At 35.3% G+C, this 15,682-nt stretch overlaps 1 protein-coding gene across 6 annotated transcripts in view; it reads left to right on the top strand.

The window, feature by feature from the left end:
* Positions 1 to 15,682, top strand: part of MALRD1 (MAM and LDL receptor class A domain containing 1) — a 794,026-nt gene that overhangs the window by 338,668 nt on the left and 439,676 nt on the right. For 5 of the 6 annotated variants that reach the window (XM_066232773.1, XM_066232769.1, XM_066232771.1 and 2 more), the window contains 2 exons: positions 4,649 to 4,896; positions 9,040 to 9,331. In XM_066232773.1, the coding sequence (XP_066088870.1) occupies positions 4,649 to 4,896; positions 9,040 to 9,331 (540 nt within the window). The remainder of the gene's footprint in view (positions 1 to 4,648; positions 4,897 to 9,039; positions 9,332 to 15,682) is intronic. The other variant, XM_066232772.1, reaches the window with a different exon arrangement.

Here is a 15,682-nt window from a genome sequence, read left to right as displayed (position 1 = left end):
ATATGGTCAAATAATCTTTCATAAAGGAGCCAAAAACACACAATGGAGAAAAGAAAGCCTCTCCAATAAATGGTGCTGGGAAAACTGGAGAGCCACATGCAAAAGAATGAAACTCAACTACAATTTGTCCCCTTGTACTAAAATTAATTCAAAACGGATCAAAGACCTAAGTATAAGACTTGAAACAATAAAGTATATAGAAGAAAACATAGGTACTAACTCATGAACCTTGGCCATAAAGAGCACTTTATGAATTTGACTCCAAAGGCAAGAGAAGTGAAGGCAAAGATAAATGAATGGGACTACATCAGACTAAGAAGCTTTTGCACAGCAAAAGAAACTGACAACAAAGCAAACAGATAGCCAACTAAATGGGAGATGATATTTTCAAACAACAGCACAGATAAGGGAATAATATCCAAAATATACAAAGAACTCATAAAACTCAACAACAAACAAGCAAACAGTCCAATAAAAAAATGGGAAGAGGACATGAACAGACACTTCTCCCAGGAAGAAATACAAATGGCCAACAGATATATGAAAAGATGCTCACCTTCATTAGCTATTAGATAAATGCAAATTAAAAGTACAATGAGATACCACCTCACACCTGTTAGATTAGCTATTATCAACAGGACAGGTAACAACAAGTGTTGGAGAGGCTGTGGAGAAAAAGGAACCCTCATTCACTGTTGATGGAATGTAAAGTAGTATAACCATTATGGAAGAAAGGTTGGTGGTTCTTCAAAAAATTAAGAATAGATCTACCATATGATCCAGCAATTCCTCTACTGGGTATATACCCCCATAACTCAAAAACACTGGTATTAAAGACACATGCAGCCCCATGTTCATTGCAGCATTGTTCACAGTGGCTAAATCATGGAAACAACCAAAAAGCCCTTCAATAGATGATTGAATAAAGAAAATGTGGTACATATATACTATGGAATACTATTCAGCCATAAGAAATGATGACATAGGATCATTTACAACAACATAGATGGAACTTGATAACATTATACTGAGTGAAATAAGTAAATCAGAAAAAAAACTAAGAACTGTATGATTTCATACATAGGTGGGACACAAAATTGAGACTCATGATATGGACAAGAGTGTGGTGGTTACCAGGGGAAGGGGAAGGGAGGTGAAGGAAGGGAAGTGAGGGTGATGGTAGGGGCATAATGGAAACCAAATAAGAAGTGACAGGGGACAGTTTGACTTTGGGTGATGAGTATACAACAGAATCAAATGTCAAAATGATCTGGAGATGTTTTCTCTGAATCTATGTATATAATTAATCAATGTCACCCTGTTGAAATTAATTGTCTAAATAATTTTTTTTTAATGAAGGAGAAAGACTGCTTTAGACAAAAAGGGGGACTATTTTGCCACTAGTGGTACCTTGCAATAATGTTGTTTTTTGGTTTTGGGTTTTTTTTTCTGATTTACTTATTTCACTTCATATAATGTCATCAAGATCCCACCATTTTGTTGTAAATGATCCGATGTCATCATTTCTTATGGCTGAATAGTTTACCATAGTGTATATGTGCCACATCTTCTTTATCCAGTCTTCTATTTTTTTTTTACAGTGATTAAAGCCTTTAGCAAACTCTTGGCCCTTACAGCAAGAATCCATAAAAGAGTAGTGTCCTTAACATGTTCACCAAGTCCAAGTTGACACCAACACCATTCCAAATCCCTGAAAAATGCAACCCAACCCCAGTTCAGTCCGTTAGGAGCTGTCACAAGGAGCAGGAGTCCAGGAAAAGTCCACATCCAGGAAAAGTCCGCATGGCACTGGAATTGTTGTCACAATTCTATACTTTGCAGCTCACTTCCAAGTTCCAATGATTGCTGCTTCTAGCTGGTAATGATTCAGGTAGACTGGAAAAGCCATCTGCAGCATGTGTGGAGATGGAGCTTCTGTTCTTCTCTGCCTGGAGAGATGAGACCAGGTTAATTTTCCCTGGAGCTCTGCGACTGTGGCATGGTAAAGAGAACCTTGGGATACGCTAAGCTGGGTGGGAAATGTAAATTCATAATAGAAGTTGGCAAAAGGGGGAGAGAGAGCTCTAAATTAAGAGTAGGTCCCAGCCTGAAAAAATGAGTAGGGCATTGAGGTAGGAGGAATAAAGAAAACACTATATATTAAACAAAGCACCAGAAAATAGGACTATCAACACCCACAACAGAGATTCTTGAGGGAAAAATAAAAAACCTGACTATTCAGGCAAGACATAGTTAAGTGGCCTTTGTGCAAGTGAGAACAGTTTACCTGCTTCTTGGAAGAAATACCCTAGGCTCATCCACAGTGTCATAGATGGGGCCGATGGCCTTGGACATCTTCAGCCTTCAGTGGCAAACCCCAGCATTCTGGGCAAGGTTAGGTCATAGTTGGCTGGAGCAGGGCTGAAAGAGACTGAACATAGGAAGGTCATTGAGCTAAAGCTTGCCAGGCTTATATGCCTTTGCTGTGAAGAAAAAGGGACACTTGAAGGTAGGCTTCCCCCTCACTCCAATAATGTTAAGTTTTTCAGAGAGAAGGAAAATGATATAGACAGAAAATGTTGTATATCAGATCTGCATAAATGGAGGCCATGAATGAAGAAGGAATAAGTGAAGATAAAATAAAACATTTAATTTTTCTTATTTTTAATTGATCTACCAGATAACACTGTTCAAAATAAAATAGCAACAATGCATTTTATGTTTATTTATATCTCATATATATATTTATATATTCATATATGCTTTTATATATGATAAAAGTATTATAGCAATGGTACAAGGAATGGTAGGAAGAAATAAAGATTATATTGTTATAACATACTTACAGTACTCATGAAGGGACATAATGTTATTTGAAAGTGAATTTGTATTATTTGTAAAGGTATAATATAACACTAGGAAAATCCATAAAAAAATAATAATGTATAACTAATATGCTAAGAAAGGAGAGAAAATGCAATCAAAATATTCAATTAAAACTATAAAAAGCAGAAAAAGTTTAAAAGACAAAAATGGGATAAAAAATTAAGGGCAATGAATTGAAAATAATAAATATTTAAGATATTAATTGGGCTTTCTCAATGATCACTTTGAACATCAGTGATCTAAATCCACCAATTAAAAATAATTTTTCAGAGTGGATAAAAAAAGACCCAACTATATGTTGTCTATAAGGAACCCACTTTAAATATAAACACATGTACAAATTGAAAGTAAATATATGGAGGGATGTATATCATGGTTAAACTAAACAAAAGAAAGCTGGAGTAGCTATATTAATTTCAGACAAAGCTGACATCAAAGAAAGAAAGCTATCAAAGATAAATAAGAGTGTTACAAAACGATAAAGGGCTGAATTCTCTAAGGCATGAGAGTGTATGAGTAAGTACACAACAACAGAATGTTATGTAAGCAATGTGTGACAAAACTAATAGTCTTGCATAGAAATTATTGAAGCCATTATTATAGTTGGGAATTTCTTTACTTCTCTATCAGAAGTAGATAGATCCCTCATGCAGAAATTCAAGAAGTTAATTCAATAATTCTTAGTATCCAGGAAACGGAAGAAAAAAACTTAAACAACATTAGTAATAAGATATTTTGTAAATACTAAAGAGATAGTTGGTATTTAACTTAACATGTAATTTCTGCAACTTATAATAAATTTTCAAATCATTGAACTTTTTACCTTTTCTGCTTCACAATTTTCTATCCTTAAAATGAGGATATATTTACAAAATAATTATCATTATTAATAACTTATGCTTTAAGCAACATTTCCCAAGCCCAACCGTATTGTGAAATAATAAACTTCTTAAATTTCCTACCAAGCCTGGAGAAGCAAAGATGAAGGAAAGAAGACATGTTACTGTGAAAGGAAGGAAATCTCACCCTTTGTGTCAGCATGGATGGATTTGGAGAGCATTATGCTAAGAAATAGCTAGTCAGAGAAAGTCAAATGCCATATGATTTCATTCATATGTGGAATTTAATGAGCAAAATAAAGAGACTCAGAGAGAGAGAGAACAGGTTGACAGCTGTCTGTGGGGGATGGAACTAGGAGGGAAGCAACTGAGAGCAAAAAAAGAGAAAAACTCATGAACATGACCAACAATGTGGTGATTGCCAGGGGTGGGGTGGGGTGGAGAGTGGAATGGGAGGGAAGTAGAGGAGGGTATAGGGGGATAAGTGGTGATAGATGGAGACTTGACTTGGGGTAGTGAACATACAATACGGTATACAGATGATCTGTTGTAGAATTGAGCACCTGAAACCCGTATTATTTTGTTAGCTGGTGTCATTCCACTAAATTTCATAAAAAGAAAATAAATAAACAAATTACATTGACCAAATAGGTACTTGGTAGAGAAAATGTGTGCAATGATAAAATATTTTCTCACTGGTTTTGAGACTGGGAACCAGATTTGTGAAGAAATAAACTTACACAACCCATAGAAATAACTTTGTGTAGCAAACTAAAATACTGTTTGAATGTTGCTGTCAGGATGATATTGTAAAGTTTTTAATATTATGTGATGTGTCACGACCACTGTAGTTTTGGATTGCATGCCTTAAAATCAGATAGTTTCCTCCTTCTCTCTACCACAAATTGGGAAATGTTTTGCAGGAACCTCCAGTGGGCGCTGTGATTTTGAATTTGATCTTTGTTCCTGGGAGCAGGAGCAGGACGATGACATTGACTGGAATCTGAAAGCCAGCAGCATCCCTGCTGCAGGCACAGAGCCAGCGGCTGATCACACCTTGCAGAATGCGTCTGGTCATTACATCTTCATAAAGAGCTTGTTTCCTCAGCAGCCCATGAGAGCAGCCAGAATTTCAAGCCCAGTCATAAGTAGGAGAAGCAAAAACTGCAAGGTATGGAAAAAACAAATATTATGGTCAACTTCTGATAGAGAAAAATATGGAAAATTAAGTGGTCAGGATCAAATTGAAGATGTGTTTGAATTTATTCAACTTGGGATATGCGAGGGAGAAAGAAGGTAGGTAAGGATGAGAAGGAAGGATTGTTGGAACTTTAGGAAGAATTTATTCTGCAGATACATTTCATAAATATTAGAATTTGAAAACCATTGGAAAATTTCATAGTAGTTATCCATGGATAATAGATACTAAAGGAGTAATATACCAGTTGTTTTTCTTCAGGAAGTTTAGTACATATTGAAATTATGAAAATGCCTGACCTGTGGTGGCGCAGTGGGATAAAGCGTCAACCTGGAACACTGAGGTTGCCGGATCGAAACCCTGGGCTTGCCTGGTCAAGGCACATATGGGAGTTGATGCTTTCTGCTCCTCCCCCTTCTCTCTCTCTCTCTCTCTCTCTCTCCCCCCTCTCTCTAAAAATCAATAAATAAAATATTTAAAAAATTAAAAAAAATTTTAAAAAAAGAAATTATGAAAATATTATCATCAGAAAAAAATTAAACATATATTTAAATATATCCAAAAATTAATATTAGAGATACTTGGAGTTACAATAAAATGTTTGAAGATGTATTCATGGAAAAAGAAAGACTGAATTTGGTTGGCCCTTAAAAACATAGAATATTTTCTGTAGGCAGTAAGCAAAAATAGTTTGTTTGGTCATTATCCTGTGGAAATTTGAAGAAAATCTGTATAAAGTGTTATAACAGCTCTTAGGGTAAAACAGCCTCACAAAGTGCCTATGTATACACAATTCTTCACTTTCCTTTACCTGTTTGTTTGATGGTGTTTAGTCCACAAAAAAATTAGAATCAGTGACATTGGGAACTTAAACAACTACATATAATATAAAGTTAGCCCTCAGAAATAACTTCACAAGAATCTTGCTTTTGAGAAAATGCTATGTAAATAATTGTGCCACTTAGTTGAATTTACAATGAAAAGTTCAGTCTTCCTAAGATCTGAACACGTATATTCTGACCAGTGTGCTTCCTAATGTTGGACACTAACAGTGTGTTTCCCAAAGTTGGACACTAAAAGAAAAGCCAATTATATCCCCAAAGTTGCTAGCTGATCAGAGAAATCAGGCTAGGGGGTAATGGTATGATTTAATTTGTTACTGTCTTTAAATTCTAATGTTCTTCTGTAGCTTCCTCCACAATATTGAGAGCCCCAACCCTGGGAGGGGACATTAAATTGTTGCTCAAAGGCTCCCTTGATTGCACCTGTGCCTATTAAAGATGCTTGCTCTTGTTTCATACTTCAAACCTACCACTGGCACAGTGTTAATTAATATATGTTAAACCTTTGGTTTGTTTTAGGAGTTATTCTGTCTGAGCTTAAGTTGATTTCATAGGTAAAGTCTCAGATAGTAATCTCATCTCTCTTATCTCTTCAGGTGCATTTGATTGAACTTTTGTCATTAGATTCAGAGATTTTTTTTTGCAAGAAAGTGACATGTTCAGATCAGAGTTATAGAGAGAGTGCTCAATCAGCAGTTCAGAATTAATATAATAGATCATATGGAATTATATTAAACTTTAATTAGCCTGACAAAAAAATTGACTTTTAATCAAATATTTGGTTTGTTTTTGTTGTCTTCGAATTTATTTAATATTTTTTCAAAAATAAAGCCCAAACACACCAGATATGTTGAGTATCTATAAATCAATATATATAAATATACATATATATATTACAAATAAGTATTAATTTTAGGAAGAAAATTAAAAATTAAACATGAATTATATAAAATTCCAGTTTGACTTTACTCTGAAAATGTTCAAAAAACTTTTCTTTTCATACTGTAATAACCAAGGCTTTCATCCATCTCTATTTTTCCCTGGTCCCAGAGCTATAGTCCCTCCTGTTTTAAACATCTGTGTGAGAATAATGAAGTATGCCTAGAAGAAATGTCAAAAATTAATGATGAATGGTTTATTTTATAAATATTTATGATATAGTTTGAATACAAAGAAGTAAGGAAAGGTCATGCTGGGAATGATTGGTTCTCTCATATAAAAAATGTGTTTATTAAATAAGCAGAGTGACTTCCCAAATTTTCATGAAAATTCTGTTACTTGACCTTGTAGAATACCTTCAAACAGAAAAAAACGAATTGGAGATTTTTCTTCCTTTTGAGAAATGGGTGGTGGGAGAGATGCAGACAGAGACTGATGAGGGAAGAGATCAAACCTGTGAGCAACAAAAATTTGCAGTGAAAATGTCTCTTTAGAGTTCAGTACTTCACAGATTTTTATTCACTCAGCTGTCCTGTGAGAAAGTTATGCTTTCATCAGTTGTCTTCTGCAGAATTGAAAGTATTTAGATGTTTGTTTGCACAATAATCTGATGGCATCACTCAGAAAATGGTCTCAAGAAGATAGGAAACTATTTACTGTGATGTAAAAATATGTCTACTGTTGCTTATACACATAAGAAGACAAAAGAGACCGTGTCTATGACTAGAAGAGATCCAGGTAGACAGGTGCTGTGCCCATCAGGTTGTTTTTTTCTCTGGACTGTTCATGCTGCCAAAAAGTCTGGCCCCATTCCCTCTTTTTTCTCACTCTAATAAAGTTATGCCACCCTGGTTTTACCTGGACAAGGCACAGTGGTCATAAATCTCATGTTTCCAACATTGACTGGATTGTAGTATAATACCTGAAGGTTTCATCAGCTGGAAATTTCTTTTTAATTTTTTTTTATAAATAAATTTTTATTTTAATGAGGTGACATCAATAAATCCAGGTACATATATTCAAAGAAAACATTTCCAGGTTATCTTGTCATTTAGTTCTGTTGCATACCCATCACCCAAAGAGAGATCGTCCTTCGTCACCCTCAGCTGGAAAATTTGAGTCGAGTCATTTACATGGCTTGCGTGTTCTTGGTGATTTTTAAAGTATGCATTACATATATTGTACAATCATATCCTTTACTCTTTAAACACATCCATTTTTCTTTCTCTAGAGTGTGATATGCAATACTGCTATTGTTTCCCAAATGTCTTTTCCTGTGTGAAGATCAACTCCTATTACAGTTTTTCCTCATCCATGCAAGTGACAAAAAAAAGTTCAAAAACCCTCTGAGTTCCTGTTCTTCCTAACTTATACTGTTCTTTCTCACAATTTTTTTAATTATCCCCTTCTAGCTAACAATCATTAAAAAACTAATCAAATTCACCTTTGAAATGTTAAAATATTCATTAATTTTTACTCAGGAAAATCTCCCATAGCTGCTCTTCTAAAGCATGTTTCTAGCATTTTGAATAAAATTTAGATAATTACTGTTCCAGTGATTTTGCTATGTATAGTGGAGCCTGGAGGATTTTATAGAACTGAAAATATGTTTCAAGTACAAGAATGTGGTAGAATAAGCAAGAGAATACTCTGCTATTTGGAGAAAGTGACTCAAGTTTCATGAGATTGAAAATGATTGTCTTTAGCCCTGCTATTTCTTAATCCTGAAAAGACTTTTTATATATGCATCATTTTTAGTCATGTTTTACTCCTTTAATAGGGGATGTTAAGAGTTTATCAAGGAATTCTGCTCTTAGAAATCACATAAAGAAAGTAAACTCTTCATTTTTTCAACTAAATTTCTGTTTGATCATGATTGTAGTGTCTTCCATATATAGCAACATATGATTTAAGGCTGGTCTAACTTCACTCAGTGTAAGAGTACTCACAGAAAAATAGGACATAAAGATTTAGTTTTTAAGAGACATTGATAAGAGTGTAGTGGTTATGGGGGGAGGGGGGAAAGGGAGAGGGAAAGGGGGAGGGGGAGGGGCACAAAGAAAACTAGATAGAAGGTGACAGAGGACAATCTGACTTTGGGTGATGGGTATGCAACATAATTGAAAGACAAGATAACCTGGACTTGTTGATCTTTGAATATATGTAACCTGATTTATTGATTTCGCCCCATTAAAAAAATAAAATTATAATTAAAAAAAAGATTTAGTTTTCCTTCTAGAATCTATTAATAAAGAAGAGGGCAAGATGATATGATTAAAAATAAAATGGAATTAATTGTGCTAATTATATATAATATTCTTATTCTTGGTTACAGATAATTTTTTATTATCATATGTATGGAAAGGGTATTGGGGCACTCACCTTGATCCAAGTATCAGTCTCAAACCGAACAAAGTTCCTAGTTAACCTCACTGAAGAACAAGGCAACTTCTGGCAGCGGAAGGAGCTGTTATTGTCTGGTGATGAGGACTTCCAACTTAAATTTGAAGGTAGTGTTGGGAAAGGACACCGTGGTGATATTGCGCTGGATGACATTGTGCTTACAAAGAGTTGTCTGCCATCCCATCAATCAATGAAAGAACAGCTGGTGATGCCTCCTCCAACAGGTACATTTTAATTTGTGTTTGTTCGGTGCTTTCACAAGGTAGGAGGTGGGAAGGAAAAAAGAAAATGAAAAGAAATGACAGAAACAACTTGTAATTTACTGCTTTTGTGATAAAAAAAATTTGTATTCTAAAAAGTTACCTTTCATGTATTTTCTTAAAGAATTGTCTTCTAAATGTTCTCCAAACTTCAGTATATTTAACAGTTTCTGAGTTCTCTGTTTAATCAGCTTCATCTTAGAACAATGAAATAAGAGAAGACTCCTTTGTTGGGAGTCTGATACAGAATATAATCTTTAAAAAATATAAACTTAATAAAACATAAGAACATCAAGGGCAGAGTTATTCAATTTTTATTAGAGATTACTGTAGTTATACTGTTTACTGTATTCTTTTTAGATTGAAGAACATTTCAATTTGAGTTGCTATATTTATGTATTTAAAATAAGTTAGATGATTAAATATGTCCATATACTCTTTTTTTTTGTATTTTTCTGAAGTTGGAAACAGGGAGGCAGTCAGACAGACTCCTGCATGCACCCTACTGTGATCCAGCTGGCATGCCCACCAGGAGGTGATGCCCTGCTCATCTGGGGCATCATTCTGTTGCAACCAGAGCCATTCTAGCACCTGAGGCAGAGGCCATGGAGCCATCCTCAGCGCCCAGGCCCACTTTGCTCCAATAGAGCCTCAGCTGCGGGAGGGGAAGAGAGAGACAGAGAGGAAGGAGAAGAAGAGGGGTGGAGAAGCAGATGGGCACTTCTCTTGTGTGCTCTGGCTGGGAATCGAACCCAGGACTCCTACATGCCAGGCCAAAGCTCTACCACTGAGCCAACTGGCCAGGGCCTTTTACTTAAAATACTCTTTTACTTAAAATATCTTTTGATAATTTGTCTAAAGAAGTATATTAAAATTTTGAGTTGAAAGATGTTCAATATAAAACATGCAGTGACAATGTTGTAAGAAGTGAAAATAGCAACTACCATGAATGCAGAAATATGAGATAAAAATAAATGCAATGTGTGTGTTATTAAAATGATGAACAAATTTTGTAAGCTGATAACATGACATATCTTTATATTTAAACCCTGAGTTTAGCATCAAAAATAAAACTGTTTTTCTTTGGTAGCTAAATGATTTCTCCTGTAATAATGAAATCATAGTGTTTTAAAAAGAATGAACTTGTTTGCTTTGACTTTAAATATGATGAATGTTTAAGGAATATTGACATTTCTACCTTTATCCATCCATTTCAAAGAGAGTGTTTTAAATTGGTTACAAGAGAGCTTCTAGATAAAAGTGTTGCTGTTGAGAACTAAACAGGTTCTTATCCTACTATGAATCTGGCATTATAGGGGTTCCTAAAGAAGAAGAGAAAGAACAAGGGATAGAAACTTTGTTCAATGAAATCATACTTAAAAATTTTCCTAAATTGATGCAGGAAAACGTCACATAAGTGTGAGAGGCACAGAGAATTGCATTTAAAGAGAAACCCAAAGAAATCTACACCAAAACACATCATAATTAAAATACCAAGGCTAAGTGATAAACAGAAAATATTAAAAGCTGCTAGAGAAAAAAGGCTATCATGTACAAAGAAGCCCCCATAAGGTTGACATCTGGCTTCTTAACAGAAATACTTGAGGCTAAAAGGGAATGGCAAGAATTTTCAAAGTAATACAGAACAAGAGCCTAAAACCAAGAGTACTTTATCAGCAAGGCTATTATTTAAAATTAAGGGAGAAATAAAAAGTTTGCCAGACCAAAAAAAAAAACAAACAAAAAAAACCCCAACAACTCAAGGAATTCATTGCAACCAAGCGAATGCTATAAGAAAAGTTAAAGGGCCTGTTGTAAATATATAAAAGGGGGGAAAATATAGCAAAAGAGAAATACAGCTTTAAAAAATAAAATGGCAATAAACAACTAAATATCAATAATAACCTTAAATGTAAATGGATTAAATGATCCAATCAAAAGACATAGAGTAGCTGTGTGGCTAAGAAAACAGGACCCATACATACGCTGTCTACAAGAGACACACCTTAAAACAAGAGGTTCTTCAGAACCTTTCACCTTAAAGCAGTAGAATATACATTATTTTCAAGTGCTCATGGTATATTCTCTAAAATAGACCTCATGTTAGGGCACAAAAGCAGTCTCAACAAATTTAAGAAGATTGAAATCATATCAAGAATTTTCTCTGATCACAATGGCATGAAACTAGAAATCAACCACAACAGAAGAACTGAAAAATACTCAAACACTTGGAAACTAAATAGCATGTTATTAAATAACCAATGGGTTAACAATGAGATCAAAGAAGAAAAAAAATTCCTAGAAACGAATGATAAGGAGCATACAACAACTCAAAATTTATGGGACACAGCAAAAGCAGTACTGAGAGGGAAGTTCATAGTATTTACAGGCATACCTTAAGAAGCTAGAAAAAGCTCAAATAAACAACTTTACCCTGTATCTAAAAGAACTTGAAAAAGAACAGCAAGTAAAGACCAGAGGTGGTAGAAGGAAGGAAATAATAAAGATCAGAGCCAAATAAATGACATAGAGGCTAAAGAAACAATATAGAGGATCAATGAAACAAGGAGCTATTTCTTTGAAAAGGTAAACAAGATCAATGAACCTTTGAGCAGACTCGCCAAGAAAAAAAGAGAGAGGACTCAAATAAATAAAAGTAGAAATGAGAATGGAGAAATAAAAACTGACATAATAGAAATATAAAAGATTGTAAGAAAATACTATGAAGAACTATAGGCAAAAAATTAGACAACCTAGATGAAATGGAAATATTCCTTGAAACATAATATTTTAAAAATCAATCTGGAAGAATCAGAAAACCTAAACAGACTGATTACAGCAAATGAGATTGAAACAGTTATCAAAAAACTCCCAACACACAAAACCCCGGGCCGCAAGGCTTCACAAGTGAATTCAACCAAATATTCAAAGAACAACTAACTCCTATCCTTCTCAAGCTATTTCAAAAAAATTAAGAGGAAGAATGACTTCCAAGCTCCTTTTATGGGGTGAGTATAATTCATATTCCAAAACCAGGCAAAGACAATACAAAAAAAGAAAATTATAGGCCAATATCCCTGATGGATCTAGATGCTAAAATCCTCAACAAAATATTAACCAACCGGATCCAGCAATATATGAAAAAAATGATACACTATGATCAAGTGGGATTTATTCTGGGAAGGCAAGGCTGGTACAATATTCACAAATCAATCGATGTGATTCATCATATAAACAAAAGGAAGGAGATAATCCACATGATAATTTCAATAGATGCAGAAAAAGCATTTGATAAAATCTAGCACCCATTCATGATCAAATATCTCAGCAAAGTGGGAATACAAGGAACTTAACCTCAACATGATAAAAGCCATCTATGATAAACCCACAGCCAACATCATACTCCATGGGCAAAAATTAAAAGCAATCCTCTTAAGATCAGGAAAAAGGCAGGGGTGCCCCCTTTCACCACTCTTATTCAACATAGTCCTAGAAGTCCTAGCTACAGCAATCAGACAAGGAGAAGAAATAAAAGGCATCCAAATTGGAAAAGAAGAAGTAAAACTATCATTATTTGCAGATGATATGATATTGTAAGTAGAAAATCCTAAGGTCTCAGTCAAAAAATTACTGGACCTGATAAATAAATTCAGGAAGGTGGCAAGATATCAAATTAATACTCAGAAATCAGAGGCATTTTTATACACCAACAATGAACTGTCAGAAAGAGAAATTAAGGAAACAATCCCCTTCACAATTACAACCAAAAAAATAAAGTACCTAGGAGTAAACTTAACCAAGGAGACTAAAGACTTGTGCTTGGAAAATTATAAAACATTATTTAAAAAAATCAAGGAAGATACAAACAAGTGGAAGCATATACCATGCTCATGGTTAGGAAGAATAAACATCATTAAAATGTCTGTGTTACCCAAAGTATTTCATAAATTCAATGCAATACCAATTAAAATACCAATGACATACTTCAAAGATATAGATCACATATTCCAAAAATATATATGGAACAAAAAAGAAGTCAAATAGCCTCTGCAATCTTGAAATGGAAGAATAAAGTGGGAGGTATCACACTTCCTGATATCAAGTTATATTACAAGGCCATTGTACTTAAAACAGCTTGGTACTGCCATAAGATCAGGCATATAGATCAATGGAACAGGACAGAGAACCCAGAAATAAACCCACACCTTTATGGATAACTGATATTTGACAAAGGAGGTAAGAGCATACAATGGAATAAAGACAGCCTCTTTCACAAATGGTGTTGGGAAAATTGGACAGCTACCTGCAAAAAAATGAATCTAGACCACCAACTTACACCATTCACAAAAATAAACTCTAGAAAAGGACTCTGGTCACCCACCCAGAAAGGTGAGGTCCAAGAGTGAAGGTAGAAACAGGTAGAACTTTCTAAGAGATCCTGTCACACCCCTGGCCACAGCACTTCTATGGCCGCCCAGAGACTCAGTATATAACATAGGAGTCATTTAAAACTGGGCTCCTGACCTGAAGATGGCAGTGGAGTAGGCAGATGCACAGACTCCCAGCTCATACCACCGAACTGGATTATAAACTAATTTATGAACAATCAGCATGAAAAACCAAATCTGGACTACAAGAACAGCTTTTAAAAACCAAGGAGCAAAGAAGAAGCCACAAAAAACCTGGTAGGAAGCACCTGAATCTCCCCTGCTTACAGGAACAGCAGGGGTGAGGGGTGAGGCTGGGCTCTCACTCCAAGAAAAAGAGCAGTAAATACTGCTCACAGCTACTTGTCTGGAAACCAGGGAATGAGGTATTTTGAAAGGGCCCACTTGTCTTCCAAAAAGAAAAGAGAGAGAGAGAGAGATGGATGGTGGGGGGGGGGAGGAATATAGATGATGACATGAAAAGCTGACTCTTTCAGTACTGGAGGTGGCCATAACTGGGGGAGGGGCTGATCCTTCCACAAAACAAAATACAAAAGTATGTCCAGGTCACAGAGATACAGTCATCTCTCCAGCTCCAATCAGCACAACAAGACACAGCTGAAAAATAAACTTAAAATGGATAAGAAACTTAAATATAAGCTGTGAAACCATAAGCATCCTAGAAGGAAACATAGGCAGTAATCTCTCTGACATCTCTCACAGAAATATATTTGCCGATTTATCTCCACGGCAAGGGAAATAAAAGAAAGGATACAAAAATGGGACTATATCAAAATAAAAAGCTTTTTGCACAGCTAAAGACAATAAGAACAGATTAAAAAGACAAACTACACAATGGGAGAACATATTCAACAATATGTCTGATAAGGGGTTAATAACCAAAATTTACAAAAAACTTGTAAAACTTAACACTGGGAAGATAAACAGTCCAATCAAAAAATGGGCAAAAGAAATGAATAGACACTTCTCCAAAGAGGACATACAGATGGCCAATAGGCATATGAAAAAATGCTCAACATCACTAATCATTAGAGAAATGCAATGTAAAATCACAATGAGATATCACCTCACACCAGTCAGAATGGTGCTAATCAACAAAATATCACAGAATAAGTGCTGGCGAGGATGTGGAGAAAAGGGAACCCTCCTGCACTGCTGGTGGGAATGCAGACTGGTGCAGCCACTGTGGAAAACAGTATGAAGATTCCTCAAAAAATTAAAAATCGAACTGTCTTTTGACCCAGTTATCTCACTTTTAGGAATATACCCCAAGAACACCATACCACTATTTCAAAAGGAGAAATGTACCCCCATGTTTATGGCAGCATTGTTCACAATTTTGAAGATCTGGCAACAGTCCAAGTGTCCGTCAGTGGATGAGTGGATTAAAAAGCAGTGCTACATATATACAATGGAATACTATGGGGCCATGAAAAAGAAGGAAATCTTACCTTTTGCAACAACTTGGATTGACATGGAAACTATTATGTTAAGTGAAATAAGCCAGGCAGAAAAAGAAAAATATCATATGACCTCACTCATTTGAGGAATCCAATGAACAATGTGAACTGATGAATGGAATTGAGACAGTGGAGAGATCAAAGGGACCAGAGAAAAAAAGAACAGAGGGAAAGGGGATGATAGGAGGGGATAAACCTGAAGGGAAGTGGGGAGGGCTCCATGGGGAGGGGGGCAAGGTAGATGTTGAGGAGAATATGGGGGAGGAGGGATGCTTTTGGGGCAACACTAGAATCTATGTAAACTGAATAAATTAAAATCAATAAAAAAAAAAAAAGATGAGAATGCATCTGTTGAGGACATTTGATTTGAGACAGTTTTACCAGATGCTTCAAACTCCCTTCTCCTA

Source organism: Saccopteryx bilineata, chromosome 5 (assembly GCF_036850765.1).
Source record: "Saccopteryx bilineata isolate mSacBil1 chromosome 5, mSacBil1_pri_phased_curated, whole genome shotgun sequence".
NCBI lineage: Eukaryota > Metazoa > Chordata > Mammalia > Chiroptera > Emballonuridae > Saccopteryx > Saccopteryx bilineata.
Note: the sequence above shows the minus strand (reverse complement) of the source record. Positions and strands in the feature narration are given on the sequence as shown.